General features: G+C 38.2%; 1 protein-coding gene across 3 annotated transcripts in view; it reads left to right on the forward strand.

Moving 5' to 3' along the window:
* The window catches only part of CD2AP (CD2 associated protein), a 106,156-nt gene that overhangs the window by 18,995 nt on the left and 67,231 nt on the right, over nt 1-19,930 (forward strand). For 2 of the 3 annotated variants that reach the window (XM_033423861.2, XM_033423863.2), the window contains exons 2-3: nt 11,311-11,373; nt 15,412-15,572. In XM_033423861.2, the coding sequence (XP_033279752.1) occupies nt 11,311-11,373; nt 15,412-15,572 (224 nt within the window). The remainder of the gene's footprint in view (nt 1-11,310; nt 11,374-15,411; nt 15,573-19,930) is intronic. The other variant, XM_033423864.2, reaches the window with a different exon arrangement.

Genomic DNA, 19,930 nt, shown 5'->3' on the forward strand with positions numbered 1-19,930 from the left:
TACTCTTTCATCATTTCCTTGACTGGCTCTGTTGTAAATGCTGTGAAGTCATGTACAACAACTGGACACAGTTTTCTCCAGTGGGAATTTACTGTTTTGGGCTTGATGGCTTTCACAGCTTTTTTTTTTTTTTTTTTTTTTTAATAACAACAATAGCATCTTCATTAGTGCCACTACAGACTTTCATGATCTCTGTATGGAGGTCCTCTTCAATAAGTATTGACAGTCTTTTCTGTAGAGTACTATGTGTGATGAGCCTTAAAGGTCCTTTGACTTCCTGATCTAGAGGCTGAATTGGAGCCATTGTGTTCAGGGGCAAGTAGGTAACTCTGATGCCTTTGTTGTTGAACTCATGGGGTTCTGGGTGGCCAGGGGACATTGTCTAATATCAAAAGAACTTTAAAAAGTAGTCCTTGCTTGGCACAGGGAGATCAGCTCAGTGCTTTGCCACCACCTAGAGGGGTGGGATAAGGAGGGTGGGAGGGAGATGCATGAGGGGGAGGGGACATGGGGATATACGTATGCGTATATACGTATGTTAGTATATATGTTATTAACTAACACAACACTGTAATACTCCAATAAAGATGTTAAAAAAAAAAATAGTCCTTTACTGACAAGATTTCTTTCTTGCTTTCTTGCTTTCTCCCTCCCTCCCTCCCTCCCTCCCTCCCTCCCTCCCTCCCTCCCTCTCTCCCTCCCTCCCTCCCTCCCTCTCTCCCTCCCTCCCTCTCTCCCTCCCTCCCTCCCTCCCTCCCTCTCTCCCTCTCTCCCTCTCTTTCCTCTTTGTTGCTGCGCCCCGGCTTTCTCTAGTTGCAGGGAGCGGGGGCTACTCTTCATTGTGGTGCGCAGGCTTCTCATTGCGGTGGCTTCTCTCTTTGCGGAGCATGGGCTCTAGGCACGCAGGCTTCAGTAGTTGTGGCTTGTGGGCTCTAGAGCGCAGGCTCAGTAGTTGTGGCGCACGGACTTAGCTGCTCCGCGGCATGTGGGATCTTCCCGGATTAGGGCTCAAACCCATGTCTTCTGCATTGGCAGGTGGATTCTTAACCACTGCGCCACCAGGGAAGTCCCCAGTCCTTTTTCTGGATTGAGTCTCATCCAGGCCTTCTTGTTTTATAACCAAAAGATTGGAAGCTTGTGTTTAATCTTTTTCCTCGGGGCTCGGGAGTTAGCAGCTTTATAGATGAGAGCAATCCTGACCATAAACCCGACTGCATTTGCACAAAACAGTAGTGTCAGCCTATCCCTTCCTGCCTTAAATCTTAGTGGTCGCTTCTCTCTCTCTTTTTTTTCACTAATAAATGTCCTCTGTGACTTTTTTTCCCAGAATAGGGCACCTTTGTCTGCATTAAAAACCTTTTCAGACGGATATCCTTTCTCCTAAATTATTATTTTTTTATTTTTATTTTTTGCAGTACGCGGACCTCTCACTGTTGTGGCCTCTCCCGTTGCGGAGCACAGGCTCCAGACGCGCAGGCTCAGCGGCCATGGCTCACGGGCCCAGCCGCTCCGCGGCATGTGGGATCTTCCCGGACCGGGGCATGAACCCGTGTCCCCTGCATTGGCAGGCGGACTCTCAACCACTGCACCACCAGGGAAGCCCCCTAAATTATTTTGTTAATGGCATTTGGGAACTCTTCTGCTGTCTCTTGGTCAGCAGAAGCTGTTTCTCGTGTTATCTTGGCATTTTTAAAGGCAAACCTCTTTCTAAAATTAACAAACCATCCTTTGCTGGCATTAAATTCTCCAGCTTTCGATGCTTCACCTTCCTCTTGCTTTAAGTTGTCATGTAATGGCTTTGCTTTTTTTCTTGAATCTTATTAGAGTCTATAGGTATGCCTTTCTTACAGCAATCCTGAATTAAAACTTGTATTTTCAGTATGAAATAAAAAGTGCATGGTTTTCGCTGTGCTGGCACAGCTGCAGTGACAGCTTCACAAATATCCTTTTTTTTTTTTTTTTAAATTTAACAATAGTTCTTACCCTGGATTCAGTTATCTTGAAATGGCAGTCAACTGCAGCTGCAGACCTCAATCGGTGTATTGATACCTATCAAGCAATTCAGCCTTTTCTCTGTTTCTTGGGAGCATTTGCAGCATTACCAGAGGCACTTCGTATGGGTAGGATTGCATTGTATGACTGTACGAGGTTTTTTTTTTTTTTTAGTCCGTTTGTCCATTGAAGGGCATTGGGATTTTTCTAGTTTGTGGCAGTTAAGAACAGAGCTGCTGTAAACATTTGTGCATAGGTTTTTATGTCAGCCTAAGTTTTACTTCTCCAGAGTATGTGTAGCTGGGAGTCATATGGTAAGTGTATGTTTAACTTTATGTGAAACTGCCAAACTCTTTTCCTGAGTGTCTATACCTGTTGTTTTTGCTTTTTTTATTGTCACTAGCAATATATTAGAGTGTCAGTTGCTTCACATCTTCGTGGTATTTTAGTCATTCTAATAGGTGTGTAGTAGTATCTCACCATGTAGAATTGGCAGATTTCTTCTTTAAATGTTTGGTAGAATTTGCCAGGGAAAACATCTGGGCCTTGGGATTTCTTGTTTTGGGAGGTTTTTAAACTACAAACTCAATTTAAAAAATAGTTATTCAGATTATATCAAACTACCAAACTACCAAAACTTTGAGGTTTTCTTCATGTGTATCTTTTTTTTTTTTTTTTTTAATATTTACTTATTTGGTTGCACCAGGTCTTAGTTGCGGCACGTGGGCTCCTTAGCTGTGGCATGTGAACTCTTAGTCGCATCATGCATGTGGGATCTAGTTCCCTGACCAGGGATCGAACCCAGGCCCCCTGCATTGGGAGCATGGAGTCTTATCCACTGCGCCACCAGGGGAGTCCCTATATCTTCTGAAATTGTTCAACAGTTCTTGGATGTTCTGTTTTGTTTTTTCAAAAATTATTATTTTTTGTATTTTAGTTCAAGAAGTTTCTGTTGACCTATCTTCAAGCTTCTTGAATCTGTCCTTGGTGGTGTCTAGTTGGTAGATGAGCCCACCAATGGCATCCTTTATTTCTGTTACAGTGTTTTTTGATTTCTAGCATTTCCTTTTGATTGTTTATCTTAGAGTCTCTATCTGCTTACCTTATACATCTGTTCTTGCGTGTTATCTGTTTTTTTCCATTATCACCCTTAACATATATTACAGTTATTTACAATTCCCTGTTTGATTTCAAAATGCATGTATACTTGAGTCTGGCTCTGTGTTTTTCTTGCCTTCTAAAAGCATGACATGTAATTTTTTGTTGAAAATTGGACATGATGTATTAGGTAAAAGGAGCTGAGATCAATAGGTCTTTAGTGTGAGGTTTTTTTTTTAAATTTATTTATTTGGCTGCATTGGGTCTTAGTTGCAGCATGTGGGATCTCTGTGTGGCATGCGGGCTTCTCTCTAGTTGTGGCGCGTGGGCGTAGTAGTTGCGGCGCGCAGGCCCTCTAGTTGTGGCACACGGGCTCTAGAGCCTGCGGGCTTTGTTGCCCTGCAGCATGTGAGGTCTTAGTTCCCTGACCCAGGGATAGAACCTGTGTCCCCTGCATTGGAAGGCAGATTCTTAGCCACTGGACCACCAGGGAAGTCCCCAGTATGAGGTTTTATATTAATCTGGCTAGGAGTGTACTGTTTTTAATATTTGTTCTAGCTGTAGGTGCCAGAGGCATCAAATTCCTTTAGTGTCCTTGTTTTGTCTCCCCTGCTGTCTTTGGGTTTACCTAATCCTTCTCAGATAGAATCTGCATTATGTAACTCTTTCAGTGGTAATTAACTTATTATAATGGAGCCCCATGGGTATGGTTGTAAGGTGCTGGGAAGAGGAAGCATCCTATAATCTTACAATTAAATCTCAAACTACTGGTGGGTCTGTGTCCTGGGACTGTGAGGTCTTTCTTATTTCCCCACCCCTTCACCTCTCCATGTGAGACAGAAAGGTAAGAGGGGACTGGAATCAGAGAAATGCCCTTATACCCTTTCCACAGGTCGGATCAGGACCTGGTGAAGTCTTTTTCCTGGAGAGTAGGTCTGTGTTTTGGGTACTGGTTATTTCACAATGATTACTTTCCCTTTTCTCTCTGCCAGAACCACAAGGAGATTCACTGTGAGAACCTGGTGGGGTTCCTGGAAGTAAAACCCACAAAAGGGTGGGGGCTTCCCTGAGACTGTGGTCCCCAGAAGTTTTCTACTCTCATGCTATTCCATACTTAGCCTCCAGCAATTCATCAAAGGTTTTGTTTTCAGTTTTTGTAGTAGATTGACTTTTTGCCCCCAAAATGTTATGTCTAAGTCCTAAGTCCTGGTACGTATCAATGTGACGTTATTTGGAAATAGAGTCTTTGCAGATGTAGCTAAGGATCTTAAAATGATATCCTAGATTTAGGATTGGCCATAAATCCAGTGACTGGTGTACTTATGAAGAGTAAGGAGAAGGAGTTTGGAGACAGAGACACAGAAGGGGAGGGCCATGGAGGCAGAGGTTGGAATTATGCAAGCCAAGGAATACCAGAGGTTGCTGGCAGCCCCTAGAAGCCAAGATAGAGGTGTGGAGCAGTTCTATATCAGTCTTCAGAAAGATCCAACCCTGATGATACCTTGATTTTGTACTCTGGCCACCAAAGCTATAACTATGAGAGAATAAAATAGTTTGTTTTAAGTCACCTAGTTTGTAATAGTTTGTTATGACAGCCCTGGGAAACTAGTACAGCGTTCTTACCAGTTTATGACTCCAGTGGTTTCTACTTGAGATGATCTAGTAGATCTTAGCTGTGACTCTCTGGATATGCCTGTCTCTCCGTATCTTGAGGTGGTGGTTTGCCCTGTGTCCTAAATTCTCTGATGCGTCCAAGGAAAGTCACTGATTTTCCATTTGTTTAACTTTCTTCTTGTAAGGGTGGGAGTGACAGTTTCCAAGCTTCTTCCATGTTGGAGCTGAAACTGCAAGTCAGGTTTGTTTGTTTGTTTGTTTGTGTCTAGCATTTTTATACTGTATTATTTTAGTGATTACCACATGCCTTTTTCACTTTTAAAAATCTAATATTAATTGCTACCTTTACTCTCCTTCTGTACCATACAGGGATCTTAGAATACTTTAACTCCTGATTTATATAGCTGTTGTTAATCTTCCTAATATTTAAAATTTCCACATCCTCCCCCTCCCTTTTCCTCCTCCTCCTTTTTCATCTTCTTATTTATGATTTTGTTGTTGTTGTTGTTGGGGTATAACTGTCATATAACAGTATATTAGTTTCAGGTGTACAATATAATGATTTGAAATTTATATGTTTTGAGAAATGATCACCACAGTAAGTCTAGTTAGCATCCGTCACCATACATAGTTACAATTTTTTTTTTTTGTGATGAGAACTTTTAAAAGATTTACTGTCTTAGCAACTTTGCAGTATGCAATATAGTTTTATTAACTATAGTCGCCATGCTGTACAATACATCCCCAGGACTTACTTATTTTATAGCTGGAAGTTTTTGTTTTCATTTCCCTGATGATTAGTGATGTTAAGTATCTTTTCATTACCAGTTGACTATCCGTATGGAATCTCTGGAAAAATGTTTATTCTGATTCTCTGTCCATTTTTAAATCAGACTGGTTTTTTTCTTTTTTTTCTTTTGCTATTAAGTTGTATGAGTTCTTACGAACCCGTTATAAGATATATGATTTGCAAATATATTCTCCCATCCTGTAGGTCGTCTTTTCATTTTGTTCATGGGTTCCTTTCTATGCAGAAGTTTTTAGTTTGATGTAGTTCCGCTTGTTTATTTTTCCTTTTGTTGCCTTTCCTTTTGATGTCAAATCCAAAAAATCACCCCCAGGACCAATGACAAGGAGCTTACTGCCTATGTTTTCTTCTAGGAGTTTTGTGGTTTCAAGTTTTAAGTTTAAGTCTTTAATCCATTTTGAGTTAATTTTTTCTTATTTTACTCAGTGTTTATATACCTATATATTTACCACTCTTTTGCTTCTTTCCTTTGTGCATCTCTTTCTGGATATTGGATGTGTTCCCCTTTTCCTGCTGTGCTCAGAAAACACCTTCAGAGTTTCTTTCAGTGTGGCAAACTCTGCTTTTTGCTTCTCTTTTTTTTTTAAATTTTATTTTATTTATTTATTTTGTATACAGCAGGTTCTTATTAGTTGTCTATTTTATACATGTTAGTGTATACATGTCAGTCCCAATCTCTCAGTTCATCTCACCACCCCCCCGTCACTTTCCCCACTTGGTGTCCATATGTTTGTTCTACATCTGTGTCTCTATTTCTGCCTTGCAAACTGGTTCATCTGTACCATTTTTCTAGATTCCACATATATACGTTAATATACGATATTTGTTTTTCTCTTTCTGACTTACTTCACTCTGTATGAGTCTCTAGATCCATCCACATCTCTACAAATGACCCAACTTCGTTCCTTTTTATGGCTGAGTAATAGTCCATTGTATATATGTACCACATCTTCTTTATCCATTTGTCTGTCAGTGGGCATTTAGGTTGCTTCCATGACCTGGCTATTGTAAATAGTGCTGCAATGAACATTGTGGTGCATGTGTCTTTTTGAATTATGGTTTTCTCTGGGTATATGCCCAGTATATGGTAATTCTATTTTTAGTTTCTTAAGGAACTTCCATACTGTTCTCCATAGTGGCTGTATCAATTTACATTCCCATCAACAGTGCAAGAGGGTTCCCTTTTCTCCACACCCTCTCCAGCATTTGTTGTTTGTAGATTTTCTGATGATGCCCATGCTTATCTTTTTGCTTTTGTTTTGAAGTATATTTTCTCTGGTACAGACTTCACGATTTGCAGTTATTTTCTTTCTGCATTTTGAAAATACAAAACTGCTGCTTTCTGGCTCCTGCTGTTGCTGCTGAGAAGCCCATTTCAGTGTTGCTTCTTTGGTAACCTTTTAAGAATTTGTTTCCTTTTTGATATTTTGCAATTTTACTATGTTGAGTTGCAGATTTCTTTTTATTTATTCCATTTGGAATTGCTTAGACTTGTTGACTCCATGGATTGATGTCTTTTATCAGTTTGGTGAGTTCATAGCTATTAACTTTTCAGATAGTTTTTATTTTCTCCTTCTGGGACTCTAATTAAACATGGTAGACTGTTTTAGTATATCTTCTATGTCTGTTACATTCTCATCTATATTTTCTATATTTTTGTCCCTCTTAACTGCATTTTGGTTAGTTTCTGTTGATATTTACCTGTCCGCCCTTTAGCTAGTTTTCTGAAGCTGTATGTAATATACTTTTAAACTCATCTATTGAGTTTCTATTTTTGGTTATTGTCTTCTCAGTTCTAGAATACCTGTGTGGTTCAAGTTTGTTTTCTCACTGTCTGCAGTACTGAGCTTTGTGTCAGTTTTTCAATCTGTAATTTATATCTTTGAACATGGTAAATGTTATTGTTTTAAAGTCTGTGTCTGGTAAGTTCAGTATATGGAGTTCATTGAAATGTTTCTGTTGTTTCTTGTTTCTCTAGGTACTTATTTATGATGTTTTTGCATTTTACATGCCTGGTTATGTTTCCTTGTCTCTGGATGTTGTAGACTAAAACTATTTCTTGACATAATTTTATGTCTAGGTTATCTTCTCCCAGAGAGGATTCCGGCTACTTCTCTTTTGTCTTGAACCACTTGAATGGTATGAGGTTTCTTGAGTCATCCACATAACATTAAACTGGGCTACGGTGCTTGGGTGCAGTTATTTAGGGTCCTTTCCCAAAGTGTGCATGTAGATTCTCAGAGTTACCACCCTCGATAGTTCCTGAACTCCACTCTCAAATCCTAGAACGGCAAAGCTGCTGAAAGTGCTGCTTAGCCTGTCATGTCTTTAGAATTGGCAAATACTTTCCAGAGCGAAAGTAGCCTCAGTATCATAGTTACTTCTCTGGGTTCCAGTTCTCACTTCAGTTTCACCTGATAACATATATTTTTAGTAATTTAGTCTGTCTAAGAAGGTGATTTTTATATTGCATCCAGCTTTTTTAGTTGTCTTCCTGTGAGGGTTGGTCCAAATTATCTCTAGTGTTCTTTTATTTTGAGTCTTTTTTGATGCCATATTTTAAAATCTTTATTACTCTGCAGATCACATAAATCCTAAAATATGATATGTGATTAATTTGGGTTGCTTTCTTCACACTATAAAAGTAAACTGTTAAGTAGCTAAAGTAATTTAAATTTTACTTTCTCTTTCATTGGTAGTCACATTTGAAATGAAAGGTGAATAATCCACAAACAAAATGTGTAATTTTAAATGACGGGTTTCATAGAGAGTCAGGTAGAAAGAGCCATTAGTGATAGACAAGGGTCTGTATACCTTATACATCCTAGAGTGTTTTTCAGGATGTACACATTTTCTTTTTTTTTTCCTCCCAAATGTTTTTCGTCAACATTTATTTCTTCACTTTAAGCAAGCACTTAAAGTGAAGAGAATTAGTCAGTCAAACACAATTGTTTTAAATTGTGGGAGAGTTTTGTTTAGTTTGAAATATAAAAGTTTAATTTGCTTTGCAATGTACCAGTTTTCAATGAAAGAATGAGTTTTTTGAGTTTGCACAATATGGAGGGTGCTGATTCTTGGAATGATGGCCTGCATGCTAGTTTGTATAGCAAACTCATGAATTAAATGAGTTTTTATTTAAACAGTTTTAACTTTTCTGTAAATACAATTTTTACATACTGTCTAGTGAGCATCAGTGTTTTTAGTAACTTATTTTTACCCAATTATTATATGTTTATTGTAGAAAAATGCCAAGGTGTGGGTTATTGTTTATAAGAATGCCCTTTCTTCTGACAACTGCAGATTTGGGGGGTTCCCACGACTGCCCTCATGTTTGACAATTTGCTGGAAGGACTTGCAGAACTCATTGAAAGCTGTTATACTCTTGGGTATGGTTTATTATAATAAAAGGATACAGATTAAAATTGGCCAAGGGGGACTTCCCTGGTGGCGCAGTGGTTGAGAGTCCACCTGCCGATGCAGGTAACACGGGTTCGTGCCCGGGTCTGGGAGGATCCCACATGCCACGGTGCGGCTGGGCCCGTGAGCCATGGCTGCTGAGCCTGCGTGTCTGGAGCCTGTGCTCCGCAATGGGGGAGGCCACAACAGTGAGGCCCGCGTACCGGAAATTGACCAAGGGGAGAGAAGCATGAGACAGAGTCCAGGCAGGTTCCAGGTGTGATGTCATTCTCTCTCTCTGAAGTCTTGAACAGCGTTAACTCCTGGTGATGATGTATGACAACACGCAGAGTATTGCCAACCAGAGAAGCTCACTTGAGTCTTGGTGTCCAGAGTTTTATAGAGAAGATGTAGTTGACTGCCCATGTGACTGACCTTTAGTGTCTAGCCCTTCCAGAGGTAGAACAGATGCTGCATAGTGTGAAGCCCCCAAGATAATGACCTTGTTTTGTAAAGTCCTCAGGTAAACAGAGGTGCCTAAGGAACTCCAGAGTCCTTAAATAAACAAAAACACTCTTCCTAGAGATCAGGATGAGGCCAATTCCTAACCTCTCTTTTGGCTGAGATTAATTCTTTTTTGTTTTAAATATTGGAGTATAGTTGATTAATAGTGTTGTGTTAGTTTCAGGTATACTGCAAAGTGATTCAGTATCAGTTCTTTTTCAAATACTTATCTCATTTAGGTTACTGCAGAATACCGAGCAGAGTTCCCTGCCTCTGTGCAGTGGTCCTTGTTGGTTAATCTATTTTAAATATAGCAGTGTATACGTGTCAATCCCAAACTCCCAATCTACCCACCCTTTTTAATTCTTTACTAAAGATGAAAGAAGAGGAGATAACAAACAGCATCTTAGATCCCTTCAGGCATCCATTAACATTTTGGAATGTAACTCTTTATATTTTTCTATGCATATTTTTGTTTCTTCCTTTTTTACAAAAATATGTTGTTACTATACCTATGTTTTATAACCTTCCTTATTTAACATTGTATTGCAAGCCTAATTATGAATGTTTAAAAGGGCAAGAATTTAACCTTATTTACCATATGGTATTTTCTTTAGGAGAAATAAATTATCTTTGACTCAGTAAACTTTTAAATTATAACACATAGAATCATAAGTTATAAACATATTTGCAATAATATTGGACAAGCCACTTTAATACTTAGTACTTTTTAAAAAAAAATCCTATCCAAATAATATCTGCATATGCTATAAAAATACAAAAGTATTAAAAGACTTATAATGAAAAAACAGCATTTCCTTTCCTCACTGTTCTCTACTTCTATTCCCATTCTTCAGAGGGAAACAACTTTCAACTATCTTATCTTTCAGTTTTAATTTTTTTGGCTTTTGTATTTCTAAATAATAAGTTTCCCCAGTTTCTATAGCTGTTTTTTGATTTGATACTTTCATTTTTTAACTTTCTGATATGATAGGTAACGATTTAGCTTATTGTAATCTCACATCTATTTTCCATTTATCTCAATATGGTTTTATTTCTCTCTTGGTTACCTTTCTAAATCCTGAGTATATAGTTATACTCTTATTTTTCTTTTCAGCAAGTAAGATAGTATTTCTGGACTTAGCACTTTGTATGGTGAAGATATTAGTACCTCTATCCTTCTCTTTATCAACCTCCCTAATCTTTACTTTATACTATAATGCGAAGGCTTGTTAACATTTATATTTTCTTCTGTAACCATAATTTAGTCTTTTTATTTTGTTAGAGATTGATTTTCAATGTTAACTCAGAAACTAGTTATGATTTTTATTATGACCACGTAAATATTTTTTACTGTGCAGCCAAATAGTATATATGATGATTATATTTTCAACATTGTATAGCTCTTTGCCTTTCCAGGAGTTTGTAATCATCTTTAGTTTTTCCTCTCCTTATCTAGCTGTATTGTCTCTTTGAGTTCCAGATTCTTCAGGATAGTATAAAATTTCACAGTCTGTCTCTCATTTCTTTTTGCCACCAAATACCTCCTAGAACTTTCTGTCTCTTGCTTAATCGAGACTGTTTGTTCCTTAGATTTGTTGCACAATTGCTATCTTAGAACTTTTCTCACTCTAAGCCTGGCTCCACTATTTCTTGAATTTTGCATCCTCTGTTTTGGTTCTTACTGGATAATATCATGTAATTGCATATGTAGGAGTTAATTTTCTTTGTCCTTGTCTGTGTGAAAATGTTATAACCTATACTTGTCTGTTGATTTGACTGAGTATGGAATTCATTTTCCTTCAGTACTTAAGTGGCTTTGCCTTTTTATTTTTCTTCTTCTAGAATCTGGTATTGCCAATGAGAAATCTCCTAATATGATTCTCATTCTTTTGTAGATGGAACTCTCTCAGAGAGCTTTCTAGGATATGTTTATCTTTGTTGTGAAATTTCACCTAGATGTGAGTACTTACTTTTTTACTTGTTCATTGTACTGGACTCTCACCGACCTCTTTGTATTTGAAGATATGTTTCATATAGCTTTGGAATATTTTCTTGTATTATTTCATTGTCTATTCTCTATTTTTCTCTTTTTTTCCCCCCTAGAACTGTTAATTGGATGTTGGATTGTCTGGATTGATCATCTGTGTCACATTTGCTTTCATATTTTCTTTATGTCTCTTTCCTTTACCTTTTTTTGTAAAGGTTTTTGGGTTTGTCTCCACCTCTGCAAAAAAAAAAAAAAAAGACATTTTGGAAGATGCATTTTCAAATGCTTTTTATTTTCTCATTTTTTCATAGCATTCTGTTCTGATTTTATGAACTTAATTACATCTCTTGAAGATAAAAATTTGTACATGTTTAAATCCTTTTAAATTTTTAAACATTAAGGTGTAGAAATGTTTAAAGTACAGTACAAAGAATTTTTTCCTGACTTATGCCTTTCTCCTGAATATTTTAGTATTTTCTACAAATCAGGATCTTCTCCTACTTAATCACAATTCAGTTATAAAATTTAAGAAGTTAACATTTATGTATAGTTTCTTACTTTATTCAGTGGGGTATATTCTATTACAGTCGTTATTTACTTTGATGCTCAGATTGTCCTGACTTGGTGAGTAGGAGCCATTCTGATATAACTTCTCTGTGTCCTTTGGCATCACCTTATCTTTTTTTGAGAATTTCTTTGCTTTCTGCCACAACACCATGTTTCAGGCTTATTTTGTACTTTTCCTGCCTTAGCCCTGGAATTGCCTATCTTCCCAAGGATTCCTGGTTCCTTTCAGTAGAAAATGGTTTTTAGAAGATCTCGGCATTAGGTTTGCTCATTGCCATTGGAATGTTGCAGTTTCAGGCCCTTTCAGTGGACAGAGCTTGTGTGTGGGGTGTGTGTGTGTGGTGTGTGTGTGTGTTTTATATATATGTGAATGTCTATGTATTGAAAACCATGAGTTCATGATGATACTTCTCATTCCCATTTAATATCACAGGATCAAATGAAGGCTTTTCCCTTTATATTTGTAACTCCCTTTCATAGAGAAACTTGGCTTCCATTATTCTTAATATATTTACTTATTTGATTAATTCCCCTGGATGTAATCAGTCTTCCATCTCTGCTGTCACCCCACCCTTATATGGACACTCTTTTCTTCTGTGTGGGCTGTTAGTCCCCACTTTAGGTTGCCTCCACCCTCCCACATCTCGGCATGGAAGTCTGGCCCTACCCCCAACACCATTTGGCCTCTGATATTTCTCATTAAGCTGCCCATCAGCTTGGATGCCCTCACCACTGTGATTGGGTGCTGGCACACCATATCATGTTGCCTCTGCATGAATGCCTTCCTCACCCTACCTTAGAGTTCTGATAGACTGCACTAGGGGAGCCTCCATAGATGGACACCCTTCTCACCCCACTTTGGCTCTGGTAGCATCACTACCACCCCTCCCCCAGCTTTGGATACCTTCTTTGCTCTTTTTGGCCCCTGTCTTCTCACACCTTCTCAGACTCCTTCCCAACCTTGGCCTCCTCTCCCCGCACTATGCTTTTCTACACCTAATAACTTTAAGACTGAATAATTCTGGAAGGGGAGCAGTGGGTGCATATTTCATCCAGGAGTAATTTTTCAATTTATCATGGTCTTTCATGATTAACTATTGTGTACTATTCATATTTATGAATAAACAATAAATAAAAAGCCAATTGGGAACTCTGTTTATGCGGGTAGGACTTGTTTTATTTTAGAATTAGTAGGTTGGGAGCTGCCCATTGCTCTGGAGACCTCTAAATTCTGGAAATCAGTAGTCAGTCATTTTTCTAAGAAACCATCACTCTTCCATAGTAGCTATACTAGTTTCCCCAAACTATTCTGTGTGTGTGTGTGTGTGTGTGTGTGTGTGTGTGTGTGTGTGTGTGTGTCTGAGATGAACCCTTTAGTTTTTTACCTTCGAAAAAAATACCTGCCTATATAGCATTATTGTCTCAGAGTTATTGTGGTTGATAATGGTTGTCAGCTCTTCCATACAGATATTTATTTCCCTGTTTTCAGTTCTACATTTCCTATGAGCACTCCTTTTCTGAATTTCTAGCCTTTCTAGGGTTCTGGAGAGCAGTTTGATGTCTCAGTTATAGTTTCCTTAAGTTCTCTGGGCTTCTGGCTTTATCAGTTATGGATCCATTTTCACAAATTTAAAAAATTTCTCACTAGTTCCCTTCTCAGGTTGGGATGTTTTCAGCTGCAAATACAATCCCATCTAGAATTTATTTAAAAGTTAAGAAAAAACTACTTCTATAACAAGAAATCTAAAGGTATTGGAGATATAGGGTTGGTTAACTTAGCAGTTTAATGAATCTAGCAAAGATCCAGGCCATTTTCATCTTTCTTCTCTTCTAATCAGATCTGCTGTTTTTCTTGTCTCAACTAGTTGTAGCAGTTTTGTCCATTACATTCTCACTGAAGAACATCCAGAGTCTGCAGGAGTACATTCCTTCCTTGTGTTTTGTTTATAAGGTCAAATGAAACCTTCCCAGAACCCCTGCTTACATTGTATTGGTCAGTCGATCCATCACATGTGTATTTGAAAACCAGTCTGTGTGTGTGTGTGTGTGTGTGTGAGAGAGAGAGAGAGAGAGAGAGAGAGAGAGAGAGAGAGAGAGAGAGGGAGAGGGAGAGGGAATATGAATGGAATTAACTATAAATCAACTATCTTTAGACCTTTGCCTCTTTGACCAGCAGCGTTAGGTATCCTGGGACCTACTTAGTCAGTCTGCATTTAAGCAAGATTCCCAAGTCAACAGGATGACTTGATTGTACATTAGTGTTTGAGAAGTGCTGGTCTAGAATAGTTAAGATTTAACCCCCTAGGACTGAGAGAGAAGCCTCATTTGTAAAAGGACAGGGTCTCCATATACCTGAACAAAATCAAGGTTCAGTGAGAAAGGACGAAGGAAGAGGAGTCAGTGTGGGAATGGCTGTTGGTTTGGCAGCCAGCAGTGTCTGCCCATACTCCCTTTCCTTTTTTTTGGTTGTAGTGTGTGTGTGAGTGTTCTTTTTTCTTATCATTTTTATAGGAGGAAGAAAAGATGAATGGAGGTATGGCTTGTGAAAATGTTAATGCTATGTGTATATGATGTCCTATTATAACCTAAAATCTTATACTTAAAAGAGGTGAAATGGATCCTTAAGAGTCTTCATTTCAGGGTGTATTCATTTTCTACTGTTCTGTGAAAAATATTGCCACAAACTTAGCAACTTAAAACAATATACATTTATTATCTCACAGTTTTTGTGATTCACCAGTCTGGGCATGGCTGAGTCCTTCACAAGGCTGCAGTCAGTGTATTGATCAGGGCTGGGTTCTCAACTGGGGAAGGATCTGCTTCCAAGCTCACGTGGTTGTTGGCATCATTCAGTTCCCTGTGGGCTGTTGGACTGAGGGCCTCAGTTTTTTGCTGGCTGTCAGCCAGAGGCCTCCTCAGTTGCTTGCATGCGGTCCTCTCCATAGGCCAGCTCAATAAAGCATCTTGCATCTTCAGAGCCAGCAAGTGACAGAGTTTCCTAGCAAGGTGGACGTTACAGTCTTATGTAATCACATACAAATCCATCCTCTTTGTCATATTCTGTTGGTTAGAAGTCAGTCATAGGTCATATTCACACTTAAGGAGAGAGAATTACATAAGGACATGAATATCAAGAGATGGGGATCATGGGAACCACTTTAGAGTGTGTCACAAAGGATCTCTAGCTGACTGGAAAAATAAGTGACGATGTAAATTGCATGTTGTGTAGAGGTTCCTGCTTAAAACTGGTACTGTGCATTATACTCAGGCAATCAAGAAATTTGCTGATGTAGCCAAATATTTAAAACAGAGGTAAGCTTTGATGGTACCTTTGTACTATTAATTATCATTGCTAAACAGTTTCCTTAGTTTTAAGTTTATTAACATGGTTAATAGTGTTTCATGAATTAAGCTTTAGATGTTTATTTCTTTTTTTTTTTAGTTGACTATATTGTGGAGTATGACTATGATGCTGTACATGATGATGAGTTAACTATTCGAGTTGGGGAAATCATCAGGAACGTGAGAAAACTACAGGAGGAAGGATGGCTAGAAGGAGAACTAAATGGGAGAAGAGGAATGTTTCCTGATAATTTTGTTAAGGTAAGCATTCTCAGTTAAATTCCTAGCTGTTGCTTCACAGGATTCAATCATTCATTCATTTATCTATCTATTTATTTATTTATGGCTGTGTTGGGTCGTTGGGTCTTCGTTGCTGTGCACAGGCTTTCTCTAGTTGCGGCGAGCAGGGGCTACTCTTCATTGCGGTGCGCGGGCTTCTCATTGTGGTGGCTTCTCTTGTTGCAGAGCACGGGCTCTAGGCGCAGGGGCTTCAGTAGTTGCAGCATGCGGGCTCAGTAGTTGTGGCTTGCAGGCTGTAGAGCACAGGCTCAGCAGTTTTGGTGCGTGGGTTTAGTTATTCTGTGGCATGTGGGATCTTCCTGGACCAGGGCTCGAACCTGTGTTCCCCGCATTGGCAGGCAGATTCTTAACCACTGTGCCACCAGGGAAGCCCAATGTTTGAGCTTTGAAGCAGCTTTTTTATGAGCTTCATACTGATTTTGGAGATGCTACAGGTTATTATATGATCTGTTATTGTTACAGTGTTTTTACTTTAGTGCTTTAAAAAATAAGTGAGTATGTTTACAGAAGATGTCTCAGGTGCTGGTAAGTGAATTGCTGTTCCTTATATTTTTAAATTTAAAGTGGAATTTTGGTCCCTTTTGAAGAGTTCTCAGAGCTTGATAATGTGTTTCAAGCTTTTTTTTTTTTTTTGCGGTATGCGGGCCTCTCACTGTTGTGGCCTCTCCCGCTGTGGAGCACAGGCTCCGGACGCGCAGGTTCAGCGGCCATGGCTCACGGGCCCAGCCGCTCCGCGGCATGTGGGATCTTCCCGGACCGGGGCACGAACCCGTGTTCCCTGCATCAGCAGGCGGACTCTCAACCACTGCGCCACCAGGGAAGCCCCTAGAAAATGTTTTAAACTGAATTATTTGTACCCCCTCCTCCCTTTACATCCTGTTTTTCATACCACAACTTTAAATTCAAGGCATTATTATATACATCATGTTAATGTTTACCTTGGACTTACCTGGAAAGTTAAATTTTAATTTTTTCCCTTAAAGAGTTAATAAATTTCTTTCTGCTAAGATATTTTAAGTTGTAGAAATAATTTAAACCAGGAAAGCTTGAGTGTCAGAAGCTAGACTTCTGGGATATCTCCTGGTTTTGCTTTGTGGATCAGTACTCATTACCTGCTTGTCAGTGTCATCTGTGACCTCAAGGAGTCTAGCAGCTTTGAGAGAAGGGTCTCCATGTAGGCCTGATGTCTTTTGAGTCATAGGTACTCTAGCCCTCATTCCCTGCAGTTCTTATCCTAAAACTCTTTCATCCTAGGGCTGAAAGCTCAAATAACATTCTTGAATTACCAAAACTAGTATGAAAAGTATGACCATCATAAACTTTGGGGGCATTTTCAGTCCACTTCAGTAAGTGTTGTGTGTCTGAAAGAATATGGTTAAGAGAAGGGTTCTTTATTTAGTGTTTTTCCCATTCTACTTCACTTGGCTCTCATTAACATTCTTGTGACAGAAAAAGGAAAGGAGTAGGATGCCATTGACAATGAATGTGCATAACTCCCCCCCTCCTTTCCTATTTTTGCCTTTTCCAAATTGGGGAGGGGCTGCTGAAATAGGGAGGCCCTTTGTTAAAATTAGAGAGACAGCAATTATGTGGAGAATAGCATATTTGAGGGAGAGAATAAGTTGAGAAACTTGCAAAATAGCCCTGGTATATTATATCTGTCATTGTTTTCCTTTCAAATTTTGATATGTTGGCACTCAGAAGGTACATAGTGATTTCATATTATGGAGATTTTCTCCTGTTGGTCATTTTTCTTTAGACTTAAGGGTTTTTTGTGGATATCTATTTAATTTAATTGTAATGAAAACGAAAATCTAATGACTCAAGGTAGTTCCTCTGGATCATACCTTATATACTATCACTTATATTCCAAAAAACAAAATGAAAATTTTGGGAATGAGGTAAACCACTTTGTTATGTTGGAAACCTAATTTTTCAATTGTGGGTCCAATATTGACTCAGTCAAAGCTAAAACAGTGGACATGTATCATATAAATATTTAATCCTGCTTATTTTTCTTTTCTTTAGTAATATCACTCTTCCATATCTTCTGATTTATGCTTCCGTAAAGTGGAAGCACTAGTTTTATATAACACTTCTGGAAATCCTGAATGTTAAATTAAAAATAAGTGTAGTCCCCCCCACCCATCCATGGTTTTGCTTTCCGAAGCCTCAGTTACCCACAGTCAACTGTGGCCCAAAAATATTAAAACAGAAAATTCCAGAAATAAACAATTCATAAGTTTTAAATTGCGTGCCTTTCTGCCTAGGATGTGAATCATCCCTTTGTGCAGCATATCCTACCCATCACTTAGTAGTAGCCCTCTTGATTATCAGATCAACTGTCACAGTATTGCAGTGCTTACATTCAGGTAACCCTTATTTTACTTAATAATGGCCCCAAAGCTTAAGAGTAGTGATGCTGACCTTTCAGGTATGTGAACGGAAGCCGTAAAGTGCTTCCTTTAAGTGAAAAGATGAAAGTTTAATAAGGAAGGAAAAAAAAATCATGTGCTGAGGTTGCTAAGATCTATGGTAAGAATGAATCTTCTGTCTGAAATTGTGAAGAAGAAAAAAGGAATTCATACTAGTTTTGCTGTCTCACCTCAAACTGGAAAAGTTATGGTCACGGTGTGTGATAGATGCTTAGTTAAGATGGAAAAGGCATTATATTTGTAAGATTTTTCGAAAGAGAGACAGAAATGACATTCACATAACTTTTATTAGAGTATATTGTTATAATTGTTCTGTTTTATTATCAGTTGTTAATCTCTTACTGTGTCTAATTTATAAATTAAACTTTATCGTAGGTATGTATATATAGGAAAAACCACAGTATATGTAAGACTCAGTACTGTCTGCATTTCCAGGCATCCACTGGGGGTCTTGGGACCCTGTGGATAAGGAGGGACTACTGTATTCCTCAGATTTTAATTAGCATAAGCAGGACTGTAACTCTGTTTAGGGATTTGGTGATTAAGATATCTGTCTATTCCATTTGAAAAGTAAAAGGAAGCTCTTGCCATCTAATCTGGTTTTTATTATTCTTTGTGACCTTTGCTTCTAGGTTGTAGAGGGTAATTGCTTTCTATTTTCAGATCATGGTCATGTACTGGCCATGATCAAATAACCAAATTGTAAAATAGATACATTTCAACATGAAGGAGTGGTTTGTGAATCTTATTGATTAACCTTTTATCTGTTTTTGGTTAGTATAATCAGAATTAAGTATATTTGATTACCTTAGTAGATGGAGAGTAACTATATCTTCTCCAACCTTTTTAAAGCTACCCCTCATTTGCTTATATTTTTTGTCTTTTCCTTTAATTTGCTACTTCATACTCCTTATCCTACTTTCTTATCCTTATGAAACCAAGCAAATCAATATAGTACATTCTTATCTATATGGAGATTATCCACAATGTATTTTTTACTTGGCCAATTTTGTATTGACATTACCTGTTGTGTAGGAGGCTTCCCTCATTTGTAGATGAGATTTAGTTTTTTTAAGTTTGCTTTCTCAATACATGATACTTTCTCAAGTGAAGACACCTCTTTTACTGCATCTCCTGGAGTCATTTTCAAAGTCAGTAAAGGAAGCAAAGTTTGTAGGAAAGAGATGCTATAATGTTAATATGTATTTTATTTACTGGCTGACTAGGTAAAAGGAAACAAAGGGCAGAAGAAGGAAGAAACACTGGAAGCCTTAGTAACACTTCATAGGTACTCAATATAATTGCTATTTAAGATGATAGCCAAAGAGTAATTTGGAGATACTATGTGTCCAGGAACGAGGGAAGAGAATAGGTTGATGAGAGAGAGAGAGAGAGAGAGAGAGAGAGATCGTGTGTGTGTGTGTGTGTGTATGTGTGTGTGTGTGTGTGTGTGTGTGTATCTGGTGGTAGTAGTTTGTAGCAGGGAGAGGTTCCAGAGGCGGAGGGGGTGGAGCCTAAAGCAGGCTTTACCCTATTTGTAATTTTGCTTGGAGCTGAAAGTCGCTTGATACCTTTGATAACATCGTAGTTGGCACTATGTATTTGGAAGGCTGTAAACCTGAGTTTTCCCTATTCAGTGTAGACTGTATATATTTTAATTTTGTTTTCCTTCCCCTTTTGTGTTTTTTGTCCTCAGAAGATTTATTATACCTAATATTTATGGATTTGATTATGTCTCAGTGAATATTGAAGGTCCTCAAAATGTTTCTAGATCTTGAGCAATATGTTGTAAATTAATATTTTTAGAAGTGGGAGACATTGTCATTGTATTAATATATCATACTTGTTTATGTGGTTAATTTTATTAAAAGATAACACAAATAT

Source organism: Orcinus orca, chromosome 10, assembly GCF_937001465.1.
Source record: "Orcinus orca chromosome 10, mOrcOrc1.1, whole genome shotgun sequence".
Taxonomy (NCBI): Eukaryota; Metazoa; Chordata; class Mammalia; order Artiodactyla; family Delphinidae; genus Orcinus; species Orcinus orca.